Source organism: Coregonus clupeaformis, chromosome 3 (assembly GCF_020615455.1).
Source record: "Coregonus clupeaformis isolate EN_2021a chromosome 3, ASM2061545v1, whole genome shotgun sequence".
Classification (NCBI taxonomy): domain Eukaryota; kingdom Metazoa; phylum Chordata; class Actinopteri; order Salmoniformes; family Salmonidae; genus Coregonus; species Coregonus clupeaformis.
This window is the reverse complement of record NC_059194.1, coordinates 33,823,443-33,839,550: the sequence shown is the minus strand read 5'-3', so window position 1 is coordinate 33,839,550 and position 16,108 is coordinate 33,823,443. Positions and strand designations below refer to the sequence as shown.

Here is a 16,108-nt window from a genome sequence, read left to right as displayed (position 1 = left end):
AGGGCTCCCTGTTCGTGAACATAACAAGGCTTTTCTTTTCCCACCGGTTGTTTTATTGTCCCAGGTGAAAGGCATTAGTACATTCAGAGGCCTCGCCATTGATCAGAGTAAGTACAATAATACAGTAAGAATGTACACATGGCCTCAAATAAACTCTATAACCACTGTATTTAAGCCATTTAACAGAAATACATTTTTATTCTGAAATAAATAACATAATAATCATAACTTTATCAAGGAATCTTAAGGAAGACGTCTGTAATAATGTGCCATTTAGCAGACGCTTTTATCCAAAGCGACTTACAGTCATGTGTGCATACATATAATAATATAATATGCCATTTAGCAGACGCTTTTATCCAAAGCGACTTACAGTCATGCGTGCATACATTTTTTTTTGTGTATGGGTGGTCCCAGGGATCAAACCCACTACCCTGGCGTTACAAGCGCCATGCTCTACCAATTGAGCTACAGAGGACCACCTTAAGGCATCTGCATTTCGACATTTCTGTAGCGTAATAACAATGGATTATAGTATGTAGGCTTACTGTATTATTATTATTATTATTATTATTATTATTATTATTATTATTACACATCCTGCTCTCAGAGTGCAGAGCAGAATTACACTAAGGACATAAGCTGGAGTTAGATGTCTTTGTGCCTTTGTCTGTGTGGTTCATCTTAGAACAGCCGAGCCCAGCAGAATGAAAAACAGCATGTTGGGTGAATACAATGCAAATCTATTTCTGTCAACATAAATCAACTCCAGGCAATTACAGTCTATTGTGTGCATTTGATTATTTTTGAATTAAGCGGAGTCTTAAGCTGCCAGTTATAGAGACATTCATCAGTTGTCTTGCAGGGTGATTTAAATGTCTTGTTGTGTTCTCGTCCTCCTAGCTTTCTCCACCCTCGCTTTGTCTGTTTTCGCCAGCTGCTGACTCTGGGACAGTTATGAATTGATGCTCTGGTAATGGACTGCGGGATTCACTCAAATAAACAAGACAAACAGGGGAAGGAAATGTTTGGTTTTCCCTCCATCCTTGTTTTATTTCCATCCATTATTCCCTGATTATTGATGTAAATGAACAGGGTAATTTGTTTCCAGCCAAAACTGAAATGAAACGTATTCTTTCTCATTACGGACCTCTTCAGAAGATGTCGTTTTTTCCCTGTGACATGATTGCCTTTCTAATTTCAATATCATTATCATATGATTGTGTTATTTTGACCTGATTTCTGTTCTAGACCTCTTATGGCAAGCTCAAATGAAAAGGCATTTGAGCATGTAGAAAGAGGGGTTTGTTATCTACATAGAAATCACAATTGGAATGGTTTTTGATTTTTATATCGACCGTGACATAGTGAATCATTAAAAATAATAGTTTACAGTGGAACACTCCTCAAGTGTGAAATGTTTTTATATGTTTCTGTTTCACATATTCAACAGCATTCTGTCATGTTGGCTAGTGGTTCAATATATAACCTGCCAAACAAAGCTCACATACAGTGAGGGAAAAAAGTATTTGATCCCCTGCTGATTTTGTTTGTTTGCTCACTGACAAAGAAATAATCAGTCTATAATTTTAATGGTAGGTTTATTTGAACAGTGAGAGACAGAATAACAACAACAAAATCCAGAAAAACGCATGTCAAAAATGTTATAAATTGATTTGCATTTTAATGAGGAAAATAAGTATTTGACCCCCTCTCAATCAGAAAGATTTCTGGCTCCCAGGTGTATTTTATACAGGTAACGAGCTGAGATTAGGAGCACACTCTTAAAGGGAGTGCTCCTAATCTCAGCTTGTTACCTGTATAAAAGATACCTGTCCACAGAAGCAATCAATCAATTCCAAACTCTCCACCATGGCCAAGACCAAAGAGCTCTCCAAGGATGTCAAGGACAAGATTGTAGACCTACACAAGGCTGGAATGGGCTACAAGACCATCGGCAAGCAGCTTGGTGAGAAGGTGACAACAGTTGGTGCGATTATTCGCATTGGAAGAAACACAAAAGAACTGTCAATCTCCCTCGGCCTGGGGCTCCATGCAAGATTTCACCTCGTGGAGTTGCAATGATCATGAGAACGGTGAGGAATCAGACCAGAACTACACGGGAGGATCTTGTCAATGATCTCAAGGCAGCTGGGACCATAGACACCAAGAAAACAATTGGTACACACTACGCCGTGAAGGACTGAAATCCTGCAGCGCCCGCAAGGTCTCCCTGCTCAAGAAAGCACATATACAGGCCCGTCTGAAGTTTGCCAATGAACATCTGAATGATTCAGAGGAAAACTGGGTGAAAGTGTTGTGGTCAGATGAGACCAAAATTGAGCTCTTTGGCATTAACTCAACTCGCCGTGTTTGGAGGAGGAGGAATGCTGCCTATGACCCCAAGAACACCATCCCCACCGTCAAACATGGAGGTGGAAACATTATGCTTTGGGGGTGTTTTTCTGCTAAGGGGACAGGACAACTTCACCGCATCAAAGGGATGATGGATGGGGCCATGTACCGTAAAATATTGAGTGAGAACCTCCTTCCCTCAGCCAGGGCATTGAAAATGGGCCGTGGATGGGTATTCCAGCATGACAATGACCCAAAACACATGGCCAAGGCAACAAAGGAGTGGCTCAAGAAGAAGCACATTAAGGTCCTGGAGTGGCCTAGCCAGTCTCCAGACCTTAATCCCATAGAAAATCTGTGGAGGGAGCTGAAGGTTCGAGTTGCCAAACGTCAGCCTTGAAACCTTAATGACTTGGAGAAGATCTGCAAAGAGGAGTGGAACAAAATCCCTCCTGAGATGTGTGCAAACCTGGTGGCCAACTACAAGAAATGTCTGACCTCTGTGACCTAAGTCATGTTTTTCAGAGGGGTCAAATACTTATTTCCCTCATTAAAATGCAAATCAATTTATAACATTTTTGACATGCGTTTTTTCTGGATTTTTAAAAATGTTTTCTGTCTCTCGCTGTTCAAATAACCCTACCATTAAAATGATAGACTGATCATGTCTTTGTCAGTGGGCAAACGTACAAAATCAGCAGGGGATCAAATACTTTTTTTCCCTCACTGTACATGCACGCCTGATTGGCAGACATTGAAAGAGCAACAAAGCTCTCAAACCACTCCATCCAGCGGTTGTATCAGGACATGATTATCATGTTGGTTGAGTACACAAAGATTTGACTCTACCAGATGTCTCTTTGATGTCCACTGTTTCTCTCCCTTGACGTCCTACTGTCTCCCTGGGGTGCCCTGGGGTCTTCTTTATGCCTCCTGCACAGCTAGCTCCTTGATTAAGACATGTTGGCAGTGTCCTTCTTTCTTCCCATACTAAGGAATGGTTCGGCAAAGTTGTAGGCTAATCATGTTATGTACTACAATACTATTTTATATTTACATTGATCAAAGAGCCCTTAAATAGTATGCATCTTTTTGAGAAATACATACCCTACATACATTATATCGCTGTATAATTTTATGCAATCCACGAGTCATACAACTAATAAAACGTTCAAATTTAGGCTGTTACTTCAATGTGCTTGAGATCAGTAATTGAATGAAGAAATGATATAACTGTTGACAAGTCTTTTCCCTCTGTATAGTACTAAGACGTTTGTAACCTACACACAATACGCTGTGGCATTATTTAACTCACTAGTCCCTCTGCATTACTGAGTAATGTGCTGTAAAAGAATGTGCCTGAGCCATATTAAAATTCAAGAGACTGGGAAAACAAAACAGTGTAATACCAATATCAAATATCCCTACAGAGTGTTTGACATGGCAAATAAATTCTAATCCGTTTTGTGGTCTGGACGGGCCTCTGTGGTCAAGTCGATTTATTTAAAATGGCCTAAGTTGTGCGTTGATAAACTGCCTTTCCAGCTCAATAACAGGGAGGGGGCCATAACCCTCCCCACATCTCCATATTTATTTCCCTCTGATAAGATTGGTTTTGTCTGCGCCGGAGTGTAACTCATTTCTGGATTCATATTGAAATGACTGCTACCTCTGGTCCCCAATTTTATACCTGTGTAAAGATACATGTCCACTGAAAGCTATTCATTCCAATTTTTCAAGAAAATAATAAACAAGCTATCAAATGCAAGTCGGGGACTGAAATTGCACATCAGCACAAAGTATTTGGTGGGCTATAGCTCTGACATTGACTTTTCCCTCCTCTCAGCTGTCATGGCTGAAATTGCTATACTGCTTCATGATAGACTTGGCCAGTGTGCAGCAGCCAGGTCAAGCTATTATTATTGCAGCAGGTGCTGAGTTCTACACAGGATTTTACAATGCATTGGGGTTCTGTGTTGGGCTTAGTAGCTGTGAGGGCTGACGACCAGCAGCTAAACACCTGATGCACTGGATGACAGCCTCTTTGTGACGACACACACTGTGTGTGTGTGTGTGTGTGTGTGTGTGTGTGTGTGTGTGTGTGTGTGTGTGTGTGTGTGTGTGTGTGTGTGTGTGTGTGTGTCCGGCCGTGCTCCTGCGTCTGTGCGTATTCGTCTGGATTTCATTATTTCATTATTTAATTTCGTCTGCTGCCTTTATTCACCTTTTTAGCAGGCTATATTTCAGTTTTTCAGTTGCTTTACTTGAAAAGTTGAGAAAGTTAATGGACAGTTTCAGGACATTGGGTTATTATATAACATAAGTCCGCTCTGTCCACACCAGTGGGCTGCTAAGGTTTTGCAGCTATCTTTATGACAGTGCCCTTTCCTTACTTCCTCACTCATACTTAATTCTAAGTTATTTTCAGACTCAAATTTGGGCCACATCCATATGCAAATATCAAAGGTGGCACTGTGCAAATAGGGATCCGGTGCAGCAGCTGACTGGAATGATATATCTGGCCGTGTTAGGCCTTGTCGTCGCAATTAATGGCTCCCCTCCTAAACCCTGCCACAGTGGCAAACACAAGAAGGCAACAATGATTGAATCATCCAGAAAAGTGCATTGCGGCTGTGACCTCGGGCAACATATGGCTGCTTCTCCGGCGCCCGTTTATGTAATCTGTAACCTGTGCACTCAGCGTTGGTTCACTCTGCCTTTTGTCTGAAAGACAACACATTAACCTAGCAGACCGGACTAATGTGTACTGCTTCTGCTTCTCTTGCATCTCATCTTCCACACGCCTGAGCTCTCACAAATAAACTCAGGGAACATCACCTCCCATCGTAACCCCTCCCCTTGGCTCCAGCCTACAGTTTGGAGCCATCACCTCCTCCTCATTTGATTGATGCCACTTCCCCTCATCAATTTTTATTACCTGGCTGTGTCTGTAATTAATTTCCAACCTGGCGTGAGAAAAATTATCAGAGTAAAATGTATATAACAAAATCTGTACTGTAAATCGCCTTGGTGGTGGGAGACCTCAACACAAATGACAGTGGACAGATTTTGAATGTATACACATTTTATGGGACACAGAGAGCGTGGAGATGTATTACCTGGAGTCTGTATGAACATACTTCTGTAATTGCATTGATGTGCAACCGCGTTTCTGTGTCGATTGGGGCTGCCAGCATAAAATGAGGCATACCCTACTTTTCTCTTCTAGTTTATTTCCTTATTTTTGATCCTCTGACTCAATGGCTATTATGACTGATGACAAAAAGACTGACTTCATGTCTTCAATGAGTTGTCCAGTCATGTTACTGGCTGACCTGGCATTTGGGTTTGTAATGTGAAAGCACATACTGTACTGTAGTCACGCAATGGGGAGAGTAGCTTTTCATTTTAGGCAATTCACTAGTCATTTTTGTCCATAGATATACAGTACAGTTAAAACGTTTAATTACAGTAGTTATGATTTGAAAATGAACTGTGTTCATTGTAGAGTATATTGCCTTCTTTGCCTTGCCTCAAGGCTTTATTTGCCTGTCTTCTACAACAGCAGTTCCTTCGATGCTAAGTGGTTTATCCTAAATAACCATGCATTAGTGTGACAGTGGCTACGACCTTCCCTACCTCTCCATCTCATATGCTATTATTGTTTCACTGGTTCACAGGTTCCTGTGTTTGTTTTTTACCACTCCTCACCTATGGATGACAATGGAGAGAGATGACAGAGGCTGCACATTTCTGAGTAGAACGTGAAATGCCTTTGAAGCCTAGCTAGAGAGCTCCCATTTTTGGAGGCAAATTAAAATCCAAATGGAGGAGATTAATGTGTGATAAGATGACAATCATCCTAATGCATGGCACTAGTGTGAATACTTTAGGCTTCATTTGAATTTGACCCCCACGGTATAGGTTTAGTTGCTTCCATTGTCTATAGAACCATTATGCTCCTGGGTTTGCATTGCTCCAATATGTAGGATAAGGTTTAGGCTCTTAGTTCCTTGTTTTAGTGTGAGTAGTATTGCATACTCCAACAACCACTCTGTTTCCATCAGTTCCTAACCATGTACTACTTCCTCCTCCATAGTGGATGGCTGCATTGATTGGTCGGTGGACCTGAGGAGGTACCGGGTCCTAGCAGGGGAACCAGTGAGGGTGAAGTGCGCCCTGTTCTACAGCTACATCAGGACCAACTACTCCATGGCCCAGAGCGCCAAGCTCCGACTCATCTGGTACAAAAACAAAGGGGACTCGGAGGAGCCTATCATCTTCTCCGGCCATCGGCTCAGCAAGGAGGATGACTCCATCTGGTTCCGCTCAGCTGAGCTGGAGGACAACGGCTTCTACACCTGTGTCCTGAGGTGGGTTCATTTAGTCACTCTGTCTCTGAGGAGTTTCATTTAAGCTTTTCTTAACCCACAACCAAACAAACACAATTTTTTCCCCCTATCATTCACAGTCCATTGGCAGCCCAACTTTTTCAGGAACTGAATTAATCGGGTAACAGTTCATGACGGATCCTGGCCCCAGTGGTCCCACCCACACACAGTACAGTAGTTTGAGAGGCCCTAATTTACCTATCTACTTTACATCTACTTTCCAAGGCTACTGGTAGTGTGCCAGTGTGTCTATTGTTATGTTAAACATCCCCCTCTTTGCACACCCAACGCAAGATGGCACACAGCATAAGGAGGAGGAAGGGATCCTCATCCTCATCGCATTCCATGTTCAGTTTCCTCGTGGAGGAATGCATGACTGGCCTTGCGAGGTTGGTTCACCCCTGCAAGGCTCAACAGGGACACTGAACTGTGGTTGACTCGTGTTGTGGAACATGTAACTGACATTCCACAAAAGAATAGGCTCTGCCAAAATAATTAATATCAAATCAATGATTCCTGTAGGTTCTATGCGAGGAGTTGTGTTGTTAGAATTTCCTCCTCGGATTATGACATCAAACTACATGCAAATCATTCGATTAATAAATCGAAGGTATTTTTATAACATCTCTGAAAAATATTTTCATGGTTATTAGCTACTAGAAAATAGGTACCTCGTCGATATCTTACTCAATTATCTTACAGAGGCTTCAGCAAAAATCCTCTTTCCACAGATGATAATCCAGCTCCTCTCTGACAAAGCTGATGCTTCTCCCTGGCCAATAATAAGGGTTTTCTCCTCTGGAAAGAAGTGCAGCTCTTAATTCCCCTCACGCTATGCTGACAGTCTAATTAGGAGCAGGATCCTGTCACTTTCACTGGACCTCTTGTTATACTTACTTTCCCACCCAGTTGGACAAAGCCGCCACAGCTCAGACAGCCAAGCACAATGCATTCCAATGTGTTAGCTAGCTAGAGAGTCATCAAGCTGAGCTTTCTTTTTTGCCTGGTGAATGACAGATTTGGAAGGAGAAGAAAAAACACATGAAATTGAAATGGCATGTCCCTGTGCTATGTCTTACTGAATGTAATATATACAGTGCTGTATTTCTATGAAGTAATCTCAACATCCTACGAATTGAAGTAACTGTCTGTGAAAGACGTTCAAGGTGAGAAGAGAAGAGAAGTCTCTTTGCATGTTTTTATTTCCATTAATGGTGATTGAACCAAAGAAGCAGGAATCCAAATAAATTGTGTTTGGGGTTTTGGGTGATTCCCATGCAGTTTTTTTAAATAATATCAAAGAATACAATAATAATAATAGTAAATAGGATCAGCATACAGAGAAGCAGGTAATTGGGTATTCTCTGTGAAACAGGGGAGCTGTGCAGGAGCTGTGACACGCTTCTGAGAGAGTTGTTGTAAAATAACATTGGCAGAGGCTGCTGTGCCTGAAATGACAGGATTGACCTGCAGGAGGGGAAGTCTCAGGATAATGCCCAGGCCAACTACAAAGACCACTTGGAATAAAACACACATGCACACCTACTGTACACACACACACACACAAACAAACATACGTATACACATACACTACACACACACACACATACAGTGCCTTCGGGAAAGTACCCCTTGACTTTTTCCACATTTTGTTACGTTACAGCCTTATTCTAAAATGGATAAAAAAATATATATAATCCTCAGCAATCTACACACAATACCCCATAATGACAAAGTGAAAACAGGTTTTAAGAAATGTTTGCAAATGTATTAAAAATAAATCAATACCTTATTTACATAAGTATTCAGACCCTTTGCTATGACACTCGAAATTGACCTCAGGTGCATCCTGTTTCCATTGATCATCCTTGAGATGTTTCTACAACTTGATTGGAATCCACCTGTGGTAAATTCAATTGATTGGACATGATTTGGAAAGGCACACACCTGTCTATATAAGGTCCTACAGTTGATAGTGCATGTCAGAACAAAAACCAAGCCATGAGGTCGAAGGAATTGTCCATAGAGCTCCGAGACAGGATTGTGTCGAGGCACAGATCTGGGGAACTGTACCAAAATATTTCTGCAGCATTACATTTTAGTATACGCTGTTATCCAGAGCAACTTACAGTTAGTGAGTGCATAACATTTTTTTTTTCTTCCCATACTGGCCCCCTGTGGGAATCGAACCCACAACCCTGGCGTTGCAAGCGCCATGCTCTACCAATTGAGCTACACGGGAACCATTGAAGGTCCCCAAGAACACAGTGGCCTCCATCATTCTTAAATGGAAGAAGTTTTGAACCATCAAGACTCTTCCTAGAGCTGGCCGCCCAGCCAAACTGAGCAATCGGGGGAGAAGGGCCTTAGTCAGGGAGGTGACCAAGAACCTGATGGTCACTCTGACAGAGCTCTAGAGTTCCTCTGTGGAGATGGAAGAATCTTCCAGAAGGACAACCATCTCTGCAGCACTCCACCAATCAGGCCTGTATGGTGGAGTGGCCAGACGGAAGCCACTCCTCAGTAAAAGGCACATGACAGCCTGCTTGGAGTTTGCCAAAGGCACCTAAAGACTCTCAGACCATGAGAAACAAGATTCTCTGATCTGATGAAACCAAGATTGAACTCTTTGGCCTAAATGCCAAGCATCACGTCTGGAGGAAACCTGGCACCATCCCTATGGTGAAGCATGGTGGTGGCAGCATCATGCTATGGGGATTTTTTCGAGGCACAGATGAACGGAGCGAAGTACAGAGAGGTCCTTGATGAAAACCTGCTCCAGAGCGCTCAGGACCTCACACTGGGGCGAAGGTCCACCTTCCAACAGAACAATGACCCTAAGCACACAGCCAAGACAACACAGGAGTGGCTTCGGGACAAGTCTCTGAATGTCCTTGAGTGGCACAGCCAGAGCCCGGACTTGAACCCGATTGAACATCTCAGGAGAGACCTGAAAATAGCTGTGCAGCGATGCTCCCCATCCAACCTGACAGAGCTTGAGAGGATATGCAGAGAATAATGGGAGAAACTTCCCAAATACAGGTGTGCCAAGCTTGTAGCGTCATACCCAATAAGACTTGAGGCTCTAATCGCTGCCAAAGGTGCTTCAACAAAGTACTGAGTAAAGGGTCGGAATACTTATGTAAATGGAATACTTTGTAAATGTGATATTTCTGTTTTTTATTTTGAATAAATTAGCAAAAATGTCTAAAAACCTGTTTTTGCTTTGTCATTATGGGGTATTGTGTGTAGATTGATGAGGGGAAAAAACAATACATTTTAGAATAAGGCTGTAACGTAACAAAATGTGGAAAAAGTCAAGGGGTCTGAATACTTTCCGAAGGCACTGTACATACACATAGCACACACATACATACACACACACACACTTGTACACATGCACACACACACACTAGCCCTGCCATCGAGGCCTTGATGGCAGTTATATAGAGTACCAGCAATGCCCTCTGTTTTATTAGAACATGAACAGTGACTAATCATGCCTGTATGCCAGTGTAACCCACAGCACCAGCATGACATGTTAAGCAGTAGTCAACGAGTCGATGCAATCTGCCCGGCTAATGCACCGCAAGAGACAGATTCACCTACCCCTTTATTTCTCATTCTCTCCAGCGAGGCTAGTCTGAGCAGCACTGATGTCGGGAGAGGCATTTCACACCTTCTCTCTAACAATGGATACGCATTTAGCTCTGTTCAATAACTTTAGGTGGAGGAAAAATACAACACGTTCCCACTGTCTGAGTGATGCCTCTTGAAAGACTCCCGAGCACTTTTATATTCATTATCTTCCACTGTGCCCGGCCAGGCCGGCTGCCTTGTGGTTTTTTTCTTCTGTGTTCTCACTAAACTGTGGCCAAGCCTGAGCTAGACTATTCCCACAGAGGTCTGAAGAGTAATCTGTGCCACCTGTTCTTTTCTCCCCTCATAAGATAGTTCTCCTCTCTACAATTGCCCGGGTGTCACAGACCTCTTCTTACAAAGCGGTCCAGGTTTTTAACCTTTCTATTAATCTGGCCATTCAGGACCCCGTTAGAGAGAGAGCCAGAGAGAAAGGCGCTTCGGTGCTTGGCACAGTCTGAATCCACGCTACCATGCCTGCCAGTTCTTTTCAAATATTAAACACACAGGCTTTAGCTTTGACATTAATCAACTTTTAAGCTCTCTCAAAACCTAATTTATATTTATTGTGGGCTGAGACAATTTTTTATAAATGTCTACAAAGAGGGAATGGAGAGTAATTGGTTTGGCTTTCATGGAATCACATCTAAGAGAATCTTACTTAAGATGTATTTGTTTTATCTATGGGTATCTTACTAAACTTACCAAACAATGGTTGAGCAGAAGGTTTTCAGTAAATACATTACAACTGGTCTAGACTTCAACAGTCAATGTTAAAACACTATGTGTTCCAACATACTAGACTAGGAGTAATCTTTTCGAAATGTGAAGCTTCACAGTATGATACTGCGCTTAAAAGGTAGATAGTCTTTTAAGAAAAAATAAATCCAAATAAAATAAAATCATTATTTTTCAATGATGGATTGCTCTCTTGTGAGTGAATGTTAGAAAATACATTCTGAGACAGTATTATTGAGAACTAAAACCCATTTAGTTATTTTCTCAGACAAATTGCAAAAACCTCTTGTTCTTTCTTTGTTCAGTCTGGGTCAGACAGATAGAGATTCTCACAGAGAGGCAGCGTGGCTGAGATGTTCAGTCATAAGCCCCTGACTTGCAGAACATCATATGTGACTCACTGCCTCGATTCAGTCTTATGTAGCAGCATTTTAAAAGTGTTTTTATTTTTATTTTTTACATTGGATGAAAGTAGAGTCTCAGAGCTAGAAAATGGTATATGATACAGTTGAGGAACAATGGGAAAGTAATTTTGCTTTGAAAGTTGATAAACTTGTAACCCCACTTTTGAGAAAATGGCCCTTGAATGTTTTGGCACACCTACTGGAGAGCTCTTCTTTGTCTACACCCATTGAGCATTGTTCACACCTTCTTAAGCCTGTAGTAAACAACCAAAGATTTCAAGACTAAAAGTCGTGAAAGTAGTAGCAAAAAGTAGTAGTACAAATACACTTTATCTAGTCATTGGCCTATATACTAATCTATTTGGTGCAGGTCATGTTGTTCTCCACATTACCATCTCTGGTAAACACACACTATATCAAATAAACTCAAAGTCTATTTGTCACATGCACAGGATACATAAGGTATAAACAGGGCAGTGAAATGGTTACTTGCATATTTGCATAGTAGCAATATCAAAAATAGACAGTGTCCAGATAAAAAAATATATAATTATTTGATTATTCTTACCCAGACACACTTGTCTAAATTGATGGGTCATGTGAAATAAATGCTGTAACCACCCCCCAGCCACATCTAGCTAAGTGGAAGGGTCACTATTGTCTAGACATGTACACAAGTTCATGAAATACAATAGATGGCCGTAATCACCCCCAGACACACCTGGCTAACTTGATGGGTCATGTAATAATCTGGCGATGTGGAGTCTTTTGTTTAGACATGTATCTAGATAGCTAGCTAAACAATTAACCATAATTCCCAACCCATACAGTACTAGCAATACAAACTGATTGTCATAGCTAGCCACCATGCATGAATCTGCAGGTAGCCAAAGCTAACCAACAAGGTTCAATGTTAGCTAGCTAGCTAACAGTTGAGGAACAATGGGAAATTATGTAGGTTAGTTTGACAAAATTTGACAAAATTTGAAACGTATAATATCTGAAAATGTAGCTAGACTCTTACCCTTATACTGTACATGGATGAATGCATCATGGGCAGACTACTACCTCTTTATCAGCTTGTTTGGCCCGCATTGTGTCAAGTCACTCCGGTTCACACTGACCGTAGTAGTAGTCCATCACAACTTTTTCCCACTGATCTTTGTCTATAGCGCCTGCTAAAATTCAGGGCAGCCATGTTGTTGAGAACAGTCCAACGTTATATCTTTCAAAAAAGCTGCGGTAGACAGGATTATCTTCACCTACTGAGCAGCTCACATTATAGGCAGAAGCATGCTATATGGCAGACCAATCCGAAATCATCTCTCGGCATGTCCAGCCCATCCAATCATGGCTAGCGGGAAGGATCCTGTCTTTTTCCGTGGCTAAACCAACTAGGCTCATCATTTAACCATTTTATTTGTATTTACAGATTGCATACAAGTTTGTTATTAAGGCACATGAAAGTTCCCGTTCCAGAAGGCATTTCAAATGCCTCTCCTGTGAAGTAGTGATGTGCGATATATGCCTAGTTTCTTGAAACGGGTCACATATAGCATGTTATATCTCCAGGAGAGGAGTCACCTTGACTCTGGCTGCGGGTAGATAGATAGCTAGCGAGAACGACCACCCACTTGTCATGGTACACAGCACCTTTACTACATGGTGTGAAGCCTTGTGTTCTGTGTTCATCGGGACGGGGTAATCTCACCCACTTTATTCCCCGTCTGAACACTTATACTGTCATCTGAAATACTGGGGTGTCCATGCCATTAACTGGCCAGGTCTCCAGAGATTGGAGAGGGAGCGTGTTGTCTTTTGCTGGACCACTGCCCTCTGTCCTTGTCCTAACCCCCTAATTATACGTCCTAATTGGCATTTTGAAGAATAATCTTTTGGAAATGTTTTGACGTCTGAGTTGTGCGGTTGGACTCATGCTCTCCCTCCAGCGTGTCTGATGAAAGGCTGTCTGTCTAGAGACTCTGCACAATGATGGTCATGGACAATGGCCCCCTCTGTATAAGAACACTACTGTGTGTTTGTGTGACAACCGCACAGAAAGCATATTTGAGGCTGGAGAAAATCTGCCTCTATCTTTGATGTGCTGCTCTACATAGCAGCCCCAGAGGGGCCGACCTGTTAACCCTTTCAACCCACGCACCCATTTAACCTTGAACATCACACAAACCCATTGATCCAGGCTGAACCAACCACTGCAGATTGGTGATCTGGAAAGATTTTTCCACAAACAATGGCCCATGAGTCAACAGAAACATCATTGTTTGTATTGGTAAGGTGTTCTGATTCTTTCACTCATTGACCTGTTTGTTTTCATGGCTTTTCAACAACTGTTTTTCATTTCCTTGTAACATTTTGTTTCTGCTCGGTGTGTAGTACGAAAGAGAGAGAGAGAGAGAGAGAGAGAGAGAGTTTTATTTATTACATTTTTTTTAAGGTCATTTACATCGGAGGTTTAATAGCTAAAGGAGTTGGGCCATCATGGTTCATTCTTAGTTAGAGTGGTTCCTATTGAAATTAAATTGGTGGCTCATACTCTCTGAAATATTTAGAACTCCTCTTTAAAACTTTACTAAATTTATCTCTTCTTCCCTCTCTTACAGGGAAATGGTAGAAATATAATTTCTACCCCATTTTAATCAATGGAATTGGCCTACATTTAGATTCTAAATGTAGGCCAAAATAAACATCTGTAAAATTATCCCTCTCTGAAATCCATATTTATTAAGCCCCTTTATTAAGTTCAACGAGTTTGCTGTGTTATTTTCAAACTCCAGAGCAAGCGAGGCAGGAGATTGCATAGGAAAGTTTCTCCATAGAGATTTTGAGGGACTTGTTATAGCACCTGGGGACGTGATAAAACCATTCATAAGCTCATAAAGCTTTAGCGTTGCGTCATAATTCATACCAATAGAATCAACCATTTCAAACTAACCTACATAATTAGCTTTTATTCCTTTTCCATCATTGACAAACAGATGGACAAGTGCCTTCTCATTAAATATAATGTTTAATCTCAATGAAAAATGTGTGTTAGTATTAGACAACAGTGCCAAGATTCTGCTCTCTGTGGTATAGGCCATCTCAGCGGACGATCCATAATGAAAACAGGTCAAATCACAGTGGCAGACAGTGCTCATTTCTATGAAGCTCATAGAGCAACACTTTTGTCAGTCAGTATAATTGGCCTTTGGGTCCTCCTAGGCCCGTCTTCCAGCCACAGAGAGTGTTACATGAGAGCTAAGGCCTGTGGAGGAAAGGAAGAGAATGAGGTTCATTATCAGTGAATTAATCGATTTCACCTCCAACTTCCTCCTCATCCTCTCCCTGTGTGAGTGCAATGCCTGTGGCAGTGTTCCCTGGAGAGCTGTCCCGTGTACAGTATGTCTCCTCCTCCAGGGCTGGGAGCTGCGATGTCACTGCTGCTGAGACACAAATCGCAGGTGATCTCCACAGACAAGCCTCTTCCAGATGTTTGTTCCCAGGCTATGTACTTTCTCAGGTGGTTCTGAGACAAAGCAGCAGAACAGAACAACATGGCCGACCTACCTGCAGCAGGGTCTCAGTCACTCTCTCGGTCGTCTATGGAGATTTACCCCATAGAGCTCCAAGGTCAGATCACTGCAATTAAGGGCTCCTGCTTTGACCTCCGGTCCTCTAACGATATAGGAAACTACATAGCACCGTTAATGTGTTATGGTAATTTATTGAGATCTACTGTGGATAGAGCCTGATGCACAGTTGACCTCTGCTATGAGTGCATGTACACAGTTTGGCTCTCTGTGCCCCGGCTCACACGGAAACCTGTGTAGGGGAAATTACATGTGAAATCAGCCTGGGAGGAAGTCATGCAGGCTAATGGATGTTCTCAATGCTTATTCAATCATGTCTCAAGAGGGTTAAGAGCCCGGGCACACTGACCCATGCGACCCATGTGACAGACGGACGGACGGACTCACCTGGGTGGGCAGCATCTTGAAAGTTGTTGTATGTTGGATTAATTGTCAAATTAATTTGAACCTCACATTAACAGATGTAAACATGAACTGTGAAAAACACAGAAATACCTCTTTATTAAGCATATAATTCAATTGGCGAGGTGTAACCTGAGCATTTTCATTTGAAAGTAATTGCAGGAGGGTAGTGATGAATTATTAATGCAGTGGCAGCAGTCGGATCAGGATTGCACAATAGTTATGCAGTGTGATTAACTTCCAGCTAATTGTCAGTAACAGATCAGTGGAAATAACTTCCTCATTTTGTCCTAAGTGACTTCACACATCTGTCCTCTGTTTGTCCATTATTTGTCACGGTATTAGACTGTTGTCACCAAACACCGTGAGCACCCTTGTGAACAGTATTTCAGTCATAGTTCATTTTCTACTTGAGTAAATAAAGGAACCCAGGACAGCTGTACTCTCCATCTCTATTGGCTGGGACCGCAGCCAGGAATTCTACACACACAAAACAGCAGATATGTCAGACAATCTACAAACCCACACACACACAAACACAAACCCCGCCTGATGTCCAAGTCTAAAACCAGCTAAATGTTTCATGCCG

The 16,108-nt window shown here is 42.0% G+C and overlaps 1 protein-coding gene across 1 annotated transcript in view; it reads left to right on the top strand.

Annotated features, from left to right (window-relative positions):
- The window catches only part of LOC121545470 (X-linked interleukin-1 receptor accessory protein-like 2), a 321,413-nt gene that overhangs the window by 193,598 nt on the left and 111,707 nt on the right, over window positions 1-16,108 (top strand). Inside the window, exon 3 of the mRNA XM_045208368.1 lies at window positions 6,455-6,728. Within this exon, the coding sequence (XP_045064303.1) occupies window positions 6,455-6,728 (274 nt within the window). The remainder of the gene's footprint in view (window positions 1-6,454; window positions 6,729-16,108) is intronic.